The sequence below is a fragment of the Diplotaxodon limnothrissa genome, linkage group LG4 (genome assembly GCF_057381915.1).
Source record: "Diplotaxodon limnothrissa isolate DT_005_m linkage group LG4, D_limnothrissa_male_GT1.1, whole genome shotgun sequence".
Taxonomy (NCBI): domain Eukaryota; kingdom Metazoa; phylum Chordata; class Actinopteri; order Cichliformes; family Cichlidae; genus Diplotaxodon; species Diplotaxodon limnothrissa.
The window spans coordinates 12828605-12842994 of record NC_140599.1 but is presented as its reverse complement, the minus strand read 5'-3'; the positions used below and the strand labels follow the sequence as shown (position 1 = coordinate 12842994).

The window sequence follows — 14390 nt, the reverse complement described above, 5'->3', positions numbered from 1 at the left end:
CAGACAAGATTAGTCCATATCATTAAAAAAAGAAGAATAACAGCAAAAAAAAAAAGAAAATCCCTGACACTATCACAAAATATACAGACAATTATTCCAGGGTTTATAAAAGCTTTACTTATTATTATTATTATTATTATTATTATTATTATTATTATTAATTTATTTTTTATTTTTTATTTTTTATTTTTTATTTTTTATTTTTTATTTTTTATTTTTTTAGCTTTACACGCGCACATTTATTATGTCTGTTTTTTGTTCGATATCTGATATTTTAAATAAAGTTATTTGATGGCGTCACGTCCGGGCTTGCGCAGAAGACAAGAAGAAGGAGAAGGAGCTTCCCATAGAGAAAATCCGTATCGATGCTTTAGATCGTATCGCAGAATAATAAACGCCGTTTGATAGTTCAGCGGGTTTCCAGCCATGGAGTTGTCTGAAATACTGTACAACAAAGCGGAGTACATTGAGACGGTACTGTGTGGAATTTTAATCACCGCTGCTTAAGCTAACGTAGCCTGCTATCTGTCCAAGCAGAAAGTGAACGGGGCGTTGGGCGGATAGCAGAGACGGTTGTTTGTACTCATTTATGTGGACAGACACAGACACGATCGTTCACACGATTATAAACAGTGGTTGTTGTTTTATTTCAGGCTTCTGGCAACAAAGTGAGCAGACAGTCGGTACTATGTGGGAGTCAAAACATAGTCTTGAACGGCAAAGTAAGGAAAACACACACCTGGAAACGACACTGTGAATAGAAAGTGTCCAGCTGTGCTAAAGCTTTGGATGTTCTCTCTTGCAGACTATTGTTATGAATGACTGCATCATCAGGGGGGACCTGGCTAACGTCAGGGTGGGCAGACACTGCGTGGTGAAAAGCCGGAGTGTTATTCGACCACCTTTCAAAAAGTTCAGCAAAGGGTAAAGTATCTTTGACACACGTTCAGGCCAGCCATGTGCTTTTGTGTTCTAGATAAAGATGCTTTGAGATTGTTTTTAGTTATTGTCACTCAAAATATATTTAAAGTCACTGTACAAATGAATAAAGGAGAGAATATGCTAAGTAGAAAAGCATATTGTCTCATCACTGCCCTGTCCCCCTCTGCAGGGTGGCTTTCTTCCCGCTGCACATTGGAGACCACGTCTTCATTGAGGAAGACTGCGTGGTCAATGCAGCACAGATTGGTTCCTACGTCCACATTGGGAAGAACTGTGTCATAGTGAGTGAAATAAAATCTCACACACGCACACAGCTAGCTCCTCGGCAGTGAAAGGACATTGCTGTGAAGGGGTGGGGCGGGGGGTATAGACAGAAAGCATGTCTTTATTGCCTGTGGTGAACCAGTCACATGGCAGTCATGCAACCTTCTGCTGGCAGTCGAGGGCTGAATTAATAAACAAAAAAACACAAGCTGGCATTTTTTTTTCCAAACTGTTGATTTGGATCACAGAAATGGGGACTTCACTTAATCACAAATTAGTCATTATGTGTATATATATATGTATGTGTGTGTGTGTGTGTGTGTGTGTGTGTGTGTGTGTGTGTGTGTATATACACACATATACATATATGTATATATATGAAAGTGCATGACTTTGTGATGTTTGATGATGTTTCAATTTCTTTTTCCCATTATGTGTGCAGGGTCGCCGTTGTGTGCTAAAGGATTGCTGCAAGATCTTAGACAACACCGTGCTTCCTCCTGAGACAGTGGTGCCACCTTTCACAGTTTTCTCTGGATGCCCAGGTGAGCAAAACGCACACAACTAATCAATAGACCAGCATCTTTCTACTTTTCTGTCTTCGTTCTCCTCAATGTCTGGTCTTTACCTGCGTTTGTCTCGCTCTCTCTCAGGTCTGTTTTCAGGAGAGCTCCCAGAGTGTACACAGGACCTCATGATTGATGTAACCAAGAGTTACTACCAGAAGTTCATGCCCCTCAGCCAGATATGAGTCGCACTCTTAAACTCTCAGCCAGGACCTCTTCCTTTGTTCAGCCAGCCGCACGTTGGGGGCTCTCATCAGACTCTTAAGAGCTCACCTTTTATCTGTCATCGACCCGAGGCCTTGAGTTTAATTTCCCAAGAAAAAAAACATCACGTGTTAAAGTCAGATTCAGTTGCACAAAGCTACCATGTGTTGGCATCTCCAAATTTCTGAGAAATAAAATGAAATCCCGTTAGATGTCATTCTGATGCTTTGCCCTGTCCACTGCATCACGGAGAAAAACTCGTGGACCCCCTGTGTGGCCTCTGATCGTTGCCGTCTTTACCCGATGGCTCTCTGAGAGCAGCTGCAGATGAGGATGAAGAGGTGGAGGAGCTACGAAGGATGCAAGAACATGGCTTTTAATATTGAACACCCACGGACCAAACCGTAGCAACACTAGTCCTTTGAGGATGTAGGCTGAATGTGCGTATCACTCATATCAGCAGAAGACACATTAATTTTACTATGGCTGTAATTTTCTTCATTGTTTGCTTTTTTTTGTCCCTTGCTGGACATTGTAAACTGTTCAAGTATTTAATATTGTTTTTATGTTTGGGGGATGGCCCTCATTGCTCCGCTTCTGCCGTTTTCTGTGAGACAAAGTCAGAAATAGTGAAGCATATGAATAAATGTAAATGACTGAAAACCCTACAAACGTCTCAAAGGTGTTAACTTTATCTGGGATCATTTACTTTGGATTATACGATGATAGTTTTTTACCACAGTAATGTTATTTATTTACTGATGTTCCTGAGAATGTGCAATCTGCTGATTTAGAATCTGCAAAGGTTTCCTGCTGATCATCTATTAACAGGGGTGTCAAACTTAAGGCCTGGGTGCCAGGATTGGCCCAGCAAACACTCTAATCTGGCCCACTTGACTGCTTTGGAAATGCAAAGGAGAGCATACATTTTACACTGTATTTTTTTTTTTATCAGTTTTACAGCTTTCTTTCATATTACAACAACATAATTAAGTAATAAATGGTTACATTACAGACAAGTTCCTCTTTTTCAGTTTATAATATAAAAACTTTTTTTTTTTAGTTTTACATTTAAAAAAGGCCTTTTTTGTCATGTATGAAAACTGAGACACACTGTTGAATATTGCCTTATTTTTCTTATATTAAGATATCTCACAAATTAAATGTGAAGTTTTTAGGTTTTCACTAGTTTAGCTCACTCAGGATCAAAGTTGTCTCTATATGACGTAATCATTTATTTGATGTCACTGATCTAGTAGAAATGTTTGTTCTACCGCTGTCCTCTGGCTGCCCGTAGTGGTTTGCATCCAGTGGCTTTTTAGGTGTGAAGTTTCAGGGACGCCTCTGGTCATTATTGCTTTATTAAAACAAGAAAGCAGGAAGAGAATCAGGAAATGACCCAGCGTGGACTTTAACCCCGGTAGCTGCATATTTCTCACAACATGCAAGTCATCTGCTCAACCTGGTGAGCTAAATGACAAGTTAGTCAAATGTCAGCAGCTTTGTTAACAGAAACATTTCTAAGTCTCCAAACTGTTAATACTGTTAACCTGCTCCTCATTTATGCTTGAGAAGAAAAAAACAGTTTCGATACTTTGCTTATTTACTGACGAAGTTAAAGAACTGCAAACTGACAGGGAAATGTAGACGTGAAGATCATCTGAAGCAGAAGAGCTGTGCTGCTGTGAAACGTGACTAAAACAGAACACACTGTTTAGAACAGGAAATGGCACCAAGAGGCCTTACTGCCTGTTTTTAACGGTTATATTTTGTCTTTATTCCCATTTTACAGCATCTTCTTTCTGAAAACGCTGTCCTTATTTTTAAAATGAAACAGCCGATCCGATTGCGATTCAATGGTTTTATTTCCTTTACAATGTGAACCACATATATCATACCAACAATTAAATGTTCAGTATATAGATTAGCCATTTATTACCTTTTTAAACAAATAAGAAACAGCTGATGATAGTGTTGGCTCCAGAGACTTTGTGGCATGAGTCACCCTGATGAAACAATGCGGATGAAGGCTGCGACTGGCTCAGGGAAGAAACAGAAAACAGGGTGACCCCAAGCTGATCTGAGGAGGGGGAGCGGGGGTCAACTCCGCAGGTTTAACAGTGGGACTGCAAAGACGGCACAATCCTGCTCTTATCAAACTCTTCAATCAAACCTTTGGGAAGAAGACATCCTTTGATAGGCTCAATCTTTAAGTGCTTTTCCTGTCAGCACACACACTTCCCTGTAACTGACATGACGTGGAACAGAAACAGCAGGCGGGTGAAGCTACTAGTTTGTAGCCGAACACCTCGTTTCGTTTCAGAAACAATACTGCCGAAGTGTTAGACACAGAACAGCGAGCCAAAGCGTCTAAGAGAAGAAAACTAGAACATTTTGAAATGCATTCCTCTGCTTTAATGAAGAGCGTGTGGGCAAGCAGACCAGTCAGTCCTCAGGAGCTACACCACCTAAAACAAAATAAATTTAAATACTTTTTTTTGTTTGCCAAAGTTGAAACTCAGAGGTTTAACTGCACACGACCTGAAATGTGACTTTACGGCACATTTGTCTGTTTAAGAATCAAGGTTGGGTCCTATGTTAAGATTATTCACTGAATCAGTGATGGCTGAAGCAGCTCAGCTTACCAGACACTTAAACCCCACCTCCCCTCCGCCCTCTGCAGGCAAAGCTGAGGTGTTCAATACCAAGCTTACATTTTGAGTCTCAGCGGTTTCACAGATCCAGGACTTTGACAGATCGCCAAACATCACCCGGGTTCTTTTTCCTACTGAAAAGCCTGAAATCATAGGAACATAAAAGGCAACCTAGAGCACAAAAAAGAAAACGCAAAATGAAATCGGTGACCAGAATTTAAGTTAAAAAAAACAAAATAAAAAACCAAACTGGCATGCTTTATACAACTAAATAAAGGCCACTTCACAGGCCATAAAATGTGAAAGGGAGAGAACTGGAGTCAACATGAGGAACAAACGGAGAAGAAAGCAGGAAACATTAACACCACACTGGTCACTTCCTGTGCGTAATACAGGTAGAACAGCGCACTGTAATACTGAGACAACTCAAGATTTCTTTAATCATTTACACCCACAAACATGCTCAGGTTTAGCTCTGATAACATCACGTTAACATCCTAAAACAAACCGATTCCTATTGCTTTGTTTTACCCCGTTTATTGACTCATGTGCCATTAATGTCTCCTGCTCTGCTCCCTCACTGAATGTTGGAAGTAAACAACCATTGTAGGAATGAAACTCAACCCCATGTTACTTCGTTCTGTACCAAGTTTAAAAAAACAAAACAAAAAAACGAACCCATCCACATTTTATTAATGCACACACCCCTTTCACAAAATACAGACAGCATCCATCTTCCCATCCGACACGCTGGCCCAGTTACCTCGTGTGCGCCGGGTGGCATGTTTGGTGGTTGTTTTTGAGCGTGCCACCACTTCTAAAGCCTAAAAAATTAAGTTCGGCTTTTTCTTCCAATATCTTACACCATATGTCAAACAGTCTCTGCGACGTGTTCAAATAATTTTGAAGAAGTGACAAAAATCAAGTGAGTGCGAGAGCTCCTGTTTTATTTCTAAGCATCCCCACACTTAAACCTCTATTCCACAAAAGCGGCGCCGAGCCAGTTTTTCCTGGGAAACTGCCCACGTTTTTAATCAAGTTAGAGGGCTAAATGTTATCGAGCATCTTGAAAAGCACGGTGGACACTGAATCTGACGACTGCCATCAGCATGAGTGGTTCTAATTTTGATGAGCGGTGCTGTGGCGCCTGGCTGAAATGCATGATTACATCAGCGCCGCTATTTGTAGAAAAGAGGTGAATGTAGTGTGTGGACAACTCATAAGTGTGCACGTTTAGGGCCGGACAAAGGTACAGCTGGAATAAAAATGGAAGAGCCGATTTATTTGCATGAGTCAGAAGTGAAAACTAAGTGCAAAAAAATCCTTATTGCAACTCATCAGAATCATCCCACGACGACGGGAAAACAGCAGCTGCTTTCATAATAAGACCAGAGCAGAGGGGGTAAGGGGCTGTTGGAGAAGCTGCATAAACAAAGAGAATACAATTCCTTTTCCATTATCCTCAACAGCAACAACAACAGGAAAAAAAGTGGAAAAAGAACGGAAAATTAACTTGGCTATAGCTGCTGCAAACAGTGGCAACAAACCTAGAATTTTAACACTGGTGGTTGAAAAACTACAAACAAAGAAAAGGTGACGGCCTGAAGTACAAATCGAGCCACCGTAGAAGCAGAGCACTTAGCAGAGAATAAAGTCTGAATGGATGTCCAAACACTGACAGCCTGCTGTTGTAGTTAGACGCCGTCAACCTAGTAGCCAGACAAACTGAACTGCTTACAAAGTGGCAGATGAGGCAGCGTGATGCCACAAACACACACCCGTACTCCTACTAGGCGATTTAGCTCCACCACTGACAGGCTACGCCAACTAAGAGCTGCAATGATGAAGTAACAAAAAGGGGGGTGGGGTTAACGCAGGGGTGACTCGGGTCCAACGTTTGGCGAGCGACACAATCCACTGAGTGAAGCGATTTGATCATGGCCCTCACTTCCTTATTAAGGTGGCGGGTGAGGATGAGTGAGGTTAAGGGAGGGAAGGGCACAAATGTGTCAAAGATCAAAGTGGCTTTTACTTGTCGAGCAGCACGGAGCGTTATTGCCCCTCTCAAGAACTGTGTGGATCCCAGGATAAGTCGGGAACTTTCTTCGTTGTCTCCTTTCCAGGGCGGTGTTTGAGGAATGTGCGAAGTGGCTTCCTGGTCACATGCACACACTCACGCCCACTCGTTAAGTGTTCTTGATTGTAGATCGATGATTTGTAGTATACGAGCTGGGAAAGGAGACAAGGACTAGAATTCGAGAGCTTTCAGTCCTCGTTTTCATCTTCAGCCGAAGCATCCGAGTGCGCGTGACTGTACATCTGCACATGTCCCACACGAGCCCATCCATCCCCCCGCCCCCTCTCCTAGCCTTGGCTTTGAAGGCTAACCCACCCACCATCCCCTCGCCTCGCATGTAGGCAGGGGCAGATCAAATCATCCTGTTGCGTTTGTGCGTTGGGGAGTCTGTGATGACATCACTACATTGGGTGGAGTTTCGTTTCCTGGTTCCTCCCCCCCCTCCGGCAGAGGCGGCGCCAGTAGAGTCCAGATGCAGCGCCATCTCTTCTGAGATGAAAGTGTTTAGGTCGACGTCTTGGAGCCCGTTACGCCTGCTGCGGCACACCGGCCCAGAGCCGGAAGAAGCACCTCCGCTCGCACCACCTCCGTTGCTGCTACTCCCACTGACATGCGTAGGAGAACCCGGAGCACCGGAGCGGACGCTGATGCTCGCCATGGCACCACTCAGACCTGAAGAAGGAGACGAAAGAACAGGAAGTTTAGCAGCAGGTAGACGTCTACATCTCATTTACAGCCTCTGATAAGAAGAAAGCTTCCATTAGGCCATTAAAAAAAATGATAATATATTTTTTTTAAAAATTCAACTTTGTTTATCTTTTAAATGGTTGATGGACAAACTCATTTTTCATAAAAGCCAAAAAAAAAAAAAACCATCAGCATCTGTTCCCGTCAAAAGAAAGCTCTAACTATCAGCTCCTGATTACGCAGCTATTTCAGGAGAAAGTGACAGCACTGAGTAATATTGCCATTTTCTCATTTCCAATGCAACAAATGAAATAATTTCAGGCTGAATTCATCTATTTAAAAAGGAATGAAACACTCAGCACATTGTTCATGTTAAAAAAAACCCACCAATAGCGCATGATCCAATCTGACAGAGATATACAAAAAGAGAAGGCTTGCAGTTAATCACCATTTCCCTAATTTCAACCAAGTTAAAGTTAATCTATCAGGCCTGATGATCACAGCAAAATACAAACAGGTGACAAACTGTGATGAACTGAAATGTCAGACTTCCGTTTCTGTAATCTGACCCAGTCTGACCTCAGATGCACCCACAATGTGACGCTCGTCAAGTTCTGAGTATTTATTTGTGGTACAGCACAGCAAAAACTACCAGCATATTCAAATGGAACTTAATTATAGAAAGGTGAGTAATAGGAAACAATCTGTCTTTCGATTAGTCAAATAGTGTCTTGCAAACACAAATGACAGGAATTGACCTGGAAAAAAAAAAAAAAAAAAAAGGAAGAGAAAAAAAAAAAGAGTGCTTTCACAAAAATACCCTTATCTCTGAGCCACATGTAGCAGAAGGACAAGCCTCCAATCTCTCACAGGCGTAAACACAGAAGGCCTCTCATGAACACATGAGAGGCCTTAAACACAGCACTGTAATGCTCAGACATGACAGACCTGTTTAAAAGGTCTCCTATGAAAGTCCTCATCTCACAGTCACTGTGGAACATTAACCATTTATCTATCAAACTTAGGAACCAGGAGGTCACACACATACGTTTACGAGCATAAATAACACACACAAGTTATTTAACATTGTAGCTACCACTGAGGGGGTGTAAGTCAATTCTGATTCTTTGGTATGGAGTTGGCATTCGAGTCAGCCTTGCACTTAAATGTCCTCACCATGCAGTGCTATGGCCTCCCTGAAGGGCTGGAGGTCCGCTTCTACAGATGAGCCAGTCTCTGCTGGTGAGTTAGCGCGGCTGGGGGCCACCATGGCCAGCCGAGGGTTGGCCCTGCTACTTCTGTGCGGTGGTGCTTTGCCGCATAAAAAGCTGATCAGATCCTCCCTGCGGATGGTTCTCCGGCGCTTTTTCACCCAGGCCAACATGTCCTGTAATCCAATGCACATTATAAAAATCTGAGAATTTATGCTTCAAAAGGAAGCATATACTGAAACCCTACAGCACAACCTGACGCACATCTCCCGAGAAATTTAACTACACGGCAGGTTGAAGCAGGCGGCGACTGTTGAGACTGTTCAGTACGGTTACATTTCCAGCTACTTTTTCCATTGCGTTTTTGAACTTATCAGTAAGAATAACACTCATCTCAACATAAGGAATATTAATCACAGCATCAATATAAGGACTCACAAATGTCTGTAAATTCCTGGAGGGAGATAGTCAATTCCCTCAGGTCTACTCCAACAGTTTCAACAAAGAAGTGGAAAAAATACAGGGACAAATGTTTACTCTTTGTTTAACAATGAAAAGGGACCCAGGAGGGTTAAAGTCCCAACATTTTAATTTCTCTCTATCATGTGTGCCACTGCAAAAACACTGGCAGTAAACCGCATGGTAATTAACACATAATGCACCAGTAAAAGCATAAATGTCAGCAAAGACGTTGGTCACTCAGAGTAGGGAAGGCTGCGTCACAGGCTCTACAGTCAGGCATCTGTTATCAACAAACACCGATCCAGTCTTTTTTTTTTTTTTGTAATATCCTTCATTGACCCTGTCGTGCATAGCTAATTTTTGTTTCCTAAACGACAGTCTATGACAGGAAACTGTAAAGTCACAATTAGTCACAAGCAGAGGAACAAGACCCACCTTATTACGACGTTGGTGTCCTATCTGGATGCCCCGATCGAAGCTTCTCTGATGGGCCTCGACACTCTCTGTGAGAGTGAAAGACAACAACAGCTGTTCACGATTACATATAACAAAGCCAACCAAATATGGACCTCTATTTAACATTTCTCATGTTGTACGCTATTTATTACGTATTTAGAAGTGGAGATGCTCTACTAAGAGACAGGCTTTGTTTCACTAGTGAATATCTGACATTGTGCTGTGTGTTTTTGGTCCCTTAAACCATGTGACAAGCTGATTAACACGGAGTTGATCAGCGATAATAACCACTTCTGTTTACCTTTTCATGTGGGGGGACAGATCAAAAACTTTTCCCAAAACTAACAAAGTTACAGCCAGAGTCTACACCGCTGGCTTAACGCACAGACACAACAGGAAGTGTAGAACCTGGTAGTCAAGGAACAAGGATGGAGGAGGATGTGGTTGGTTACCTTTGTAAAGGTTGGTGACTGCTGTAGCAGCGTTCTGAAATGGCACCCACAATGACAGGCCCTGCTGATGGCATACTCTGTCTGAAGGTGAGAGAGGAATAATAAAAATGAAAAAAACACTTGTAATTTAAAGCAAATACCATGGTGCCATACTAGTGGTGGTCAAATGACAGCAAAGGGGTTGAAGTTGAGGATCATTTTCATTCGCCATTTTGTCTTGCATCTACAACTGCAAGGGGGACAGGGTTTGGCATAAAAATAACTGGCAGTCAGCGCTAGATGGCCAGCTTGGCAGCAGCTTGTTTAGCAGGAGAGTGCCGACACACGAACTTAACTGCCCTCTCAGCAGTTAAGTTGCAGAGCCCAGTCAAACACACACACTGGTAAAGACTTAAGCCAAACTCCTGTTTCTACGTGCCGGGGATTTATCCCGACCGATAAGAGCCAAGCTACAGCAGATTGTAGACAAACCAATATTATCCTCGCCATCTTGTGATTATAACGTTTCGCATCGGCTCAACTCGCCAGCTAGTCGGCTGTTTAAAAAACAAAACAAAGCCAGTGGACACGTATGTGCGGGCTCTTATTTCAACGCGTTTGGGGGGACAACGTCTGCAACCAATCGATACCGGTGTAGCAGATGTTAACACTGACAGCACACAGCAGACTGTCATCTGGGAATGTCGCGTAGCTACGATTGTTGTTGCCATCGCCATTTTGTAACTAGCCTGGCTAACCTGACGATAGCGGCTGTCAAACTTTAGTGTCAAAGTATTCGCGTTAACTCGAACTACCTCATCGCTTCGTCGATGTGGCCACTGCTATTTGGTGCTCGGCGTAACTACACAACGCCAGGTTATATCTCACAATTCTTTGTCACCAGCTAGCCCGGACTAGCTAGAAAAAAAATGTAGCATTGCAAAATTCACCTGTAAACGATAGTTTCCCCAGTACCCGGCTAGACGAGGAGTTTCCTAAAGAGCTAGCTACACTGCCGTTAATGTTAGTTTATAGGGCTCGGTGTACAGTCAGGCTGCTAACAAACAAGCCAAGGGGGGATGCAGGCACCGTTAGACGGACAAGCAAAAAGGAGAGCGCTGGGCTGGACCTTTGTATAACTGTGCCACGGCAGTGGCGGAGTTCTGGAAGAGATGCCACAGTTTATCCTGCTCGTTGTCGACGTCCTCCTCGCTCGGCTCCCTCTGCTCCGCTTCGGCCAAACACTGTCGCTCCCATTTTGAGAACCAGTGCTCGGGTCCGTGTTCCTGTATCTCCGAGTCGCCGTCTTCCTTCTTCTCCTCCATTTAATACGCCAAAAACTCGAGGGAAATTCGATTTTTAGCTTGAAAAGATGGCCGTTTCGACGCCGTCTATAGAGTTATATGAGGGGAAATCATGAGTACTTTTATGTTTTTGTTATTTTTTTCTTCTTTTCTATTTCGTACTACGATACTGCGTCGCCACCTACTCCTGCCATCATAAACCTAGCTAACTATTTTTCCTAGTTGCCGACGTCGGGATATATGCACCACAGACTATCCTGTTATGCACTTCCTCCCGCCCCATTACTCTACATGTCAGCGACAAATGGCCACATGAACGCTGCAGGGTGGGCTCTGGGTCTGTGCACGCAGTTTAATTGGCTTTCAGACACGTCCCTCACACCGCTGACACAAAAGAAGCTCAGTGAAAATTCACTTTAAGTGCTCGCTGGCAAATTTATTAAGCTAGCAAGAGACACGGAGCTCAGAGAGCAAACACATTATATTATATTATATTATATTATATTATATTATATTATATTATATTATATTATATTATATTATATTATATTTCATCATTTCTATAGCATTAGATATAGCGAATTATCACCTATTAATCTAGGCATAACTTACAGACTTATAATATATGAACTGCTGCATTGTAAGTATATTAAAAATATATACGTCAACAACAAAAAATAGACTTTTCTAAACCCATGAGCGTTCAAGTTCATTAGACGAAGCCGAGTGTAGGACTGACATATGTCCACTAGATGGCGCCATGTCATGAAACTCTTCTTCAGACCTGCTGCTCTGAGAAGAACCAGCTACATGAAAAAAAAAGAATGTACGATTAGTGGAACCCGTATTGTCCCACACAGTTATATATGCATTAAAAGTATTGTTGCTTTTTGACAATGTTCTTGACAATGTAATAGTTTGTAATATATGTTGGTTGAGTACATCAGGAGGACATGATTGACGACAGAAGACAAAGTTAAAGAGCCAAGGCTGAGGGGGTTTGGGATGCCTTGGATAGAAGATGTTGGAGGAAAAGAGAAAAAACCTCAGAGAAGATTTGTGGATGTTGTGAAGGATGATATGCAGAAGGTTGGTGCATATCATATCTGTCACAACGGAAGATGGGTGGAGGAGAATGATGGGGGTTACAGGTGAGATGAAGCCCCCTAAAGCAAGCAGCCAAAAGAAGAAGAAGAAAAAGATACTTGTTAATAGTAAAATCTGGAAATTAATCCAAAATGTGCATTTAAAATGCACAAAAAACAACCACAAAATGTGGTTGTTTTTAAAGTGCTTTATAAATAAAGTTGATGATGATGATGATGATTTACTTTATTAACGCGTTCCTGACCAGGCAGGCGATCAGCTCTTAAGTAAATAACATGGTCTTAGAGCAGGAGGGCAGCAGTTTTACTATAGTATTGTATTTTCCAATTAGTTTTTGACTTTTCTTTTAAATTCAATTTAGTTCACGTCGGCTGATTTTCCTGTTTCAGTTTATTTTTTATTGTTTGAAAATGTTACGTTGTAGTTTAGTTTTTACTAGTTTCAGTGTTAGTTTTAGTCTTTTTTCATTACTATTGCATGAAGGGCAACTGCCAGGCACAACCTAGGAAAATCTGACTCATTTGACCCACTGTTGCAGGCATCAAGAGTCTGAATAAACAAAGAGTCTTTATTATTATTAGTATTGTTGTTGTTGTTATAATCAAACTATAAATTAAACCTCATTTTTTAAAATTTGATTTTAGTTACTTTTTTTCAAAAGTTTATTTTATACTTTTAGTTAACTGTCACTGGAATCGAGTTTACTTTGGACTTCTTATTATAATAACCTTTGAAGGCAGTAGATTTTATTTGGTGGATATGATATTATATTCTAAATACATTGCGCAGTTGTTGTTTTTCCATTTCAGTTTTTTTTAATTGTCCTGTTTTAGTTAAATCTCGAGTAATATAGTGCATCCAAGCATGAAAGTGCACGCAAGTTCTTGAAAACCCAAGTCCATAAAGTTAACACACATGTTGAATGAAACTGATAACCAGGTAAACACACATTAAAATACAAAATTGAATAAATAAAATAACTGGCAATGACTCGAGCTGTCCATGGTGTGATATTAAAAGTTAATTTAACACAGCTGTGCAGGCACAATAGTTGGAAAATAAATATTCGTGTTCACTGTAAAATAAAAGTCCCGCTTGTGTAAATGGGTTCCTGTCTTTAATGCCAGTGGAAACCACGTGGTTTTACAGTTTTATTGGCTGAATCATGTTGTGTTTCCATACAATGTTTCTGAAAGCACGGTTTGTTTGTTTTTTAAGTAAATCTGTTCAGAACTGCTCAATGAAAACTTTTGGTTTTGTCACCTTGTTGGGTAAAACGTCACACACACGCTATTACCACGTATTTACACAGTTTAGCCCCACAGCTCAGCGATTTCTCCCATTCAAATCAATGTCACGCCACGTACAGCCATTAAACCAATCCCACTCGTGTAATAATTGTCGTTAGCTCTTATATTTCCTCTCCCTTTAATACACACACGACCCGGCCTGTGTGATTTCGCGTGGATGGAGAAGCTGGCTCGGGGATGGGCCCGTGTTTGGATCTCCATGCGGATGTGACATTTCAGAGAAAAGCGCGACCGCCATTTTGAGATTTACCTCAGACATCACAAACCAAACGGGAGGAGCGGGTTGAGGGAGCCGCACAGCTCAGGCTAGCGTTGTATGACCGGGCACATTCTTCACGAGAAGCGAGGGGAATAGCTAGAAATGCAACGAGCTGCTGCAGCGTTTCGTCGTCTGTCGTGTTAGGGCGGTTTGGAGGATTTTGGTTTATGTCGGGCCGCGCAAACTCTCGTCTCCGTGAACTTCTAAATTAACGTTAACATCAGTGCTATTCCGTATTGGGAAGCTGGTTTGAATGGATAGCTTTTTCCTCCGCTCTCCCCCAGACGAGGGACAATCGGAGGAGCACACAGACTGGGGATATCGCAGGCAAAGTTGTTGAATGTGTGTGTGTATAGCAAATGAGCCTTTGTTTTCATTGTCGTACCTTTAATACCATTTGGCTGCCTAGTGTCAGGTAGCTTAGCGCTAGCTTGAAACAGGGTATTTGTACCTGAC

At 42.0% G+C, this 14390-nt stretch overlaps 2 protein-coding genes across 2 annotated transcripts; one reads left to right on the top strand and one right to left on the bottom strand.

Annotated features, from left to right (window-relative positions):
• The first annotated feature begins 333 nt into the window (after positions 1-333).
• Positions 334-2636, top strand: dctn5 (dynactin 5). Its single transcript, XM_085352219.1, has 6 exons — positions 334-474; positions 654-722; positions 806-924; positions 1112-1223; positions 1649-1751; positions 1860-2636. The coding sequence occupies exons 1-6, from the start codon at positions 427-429 to the stop codon at positions 1955-1957; spliced, it is 549 nt and encodes a 182-aa protein (XP_085208345.1). The 5' UTR covers positions 334-426; the 3' UTR covers positions 1958-2636.
• Positions 2637-3829: 1193 nt separating this feature from the next.
• hapstr1a (HUWE1 associated protein modifying stress responses a) lies at positions 3830-11480 on the bottom strand. The gene is made up of 5 exons (XM_085351483.1): positions 11084-11480; positions 9976-10056; positions 9503-9570; positions 8571-8781; positions 3830-7379 (listed from the first exon to the last, which is right to left on the bottom strand). Exons 1-5 carry the CDS (start codon positions 11277-11279, stop codon positions 7060-7062), a joined length of 876 nt encoding a protein of 291 aa, XP_085207609.1. The 5' UTR covers positions 11280-11480; the 3' UTR covers positions 3830-7059.
• Between the last annotated feature and the right edge of the window lie 2910 nt (positions 11481-14390).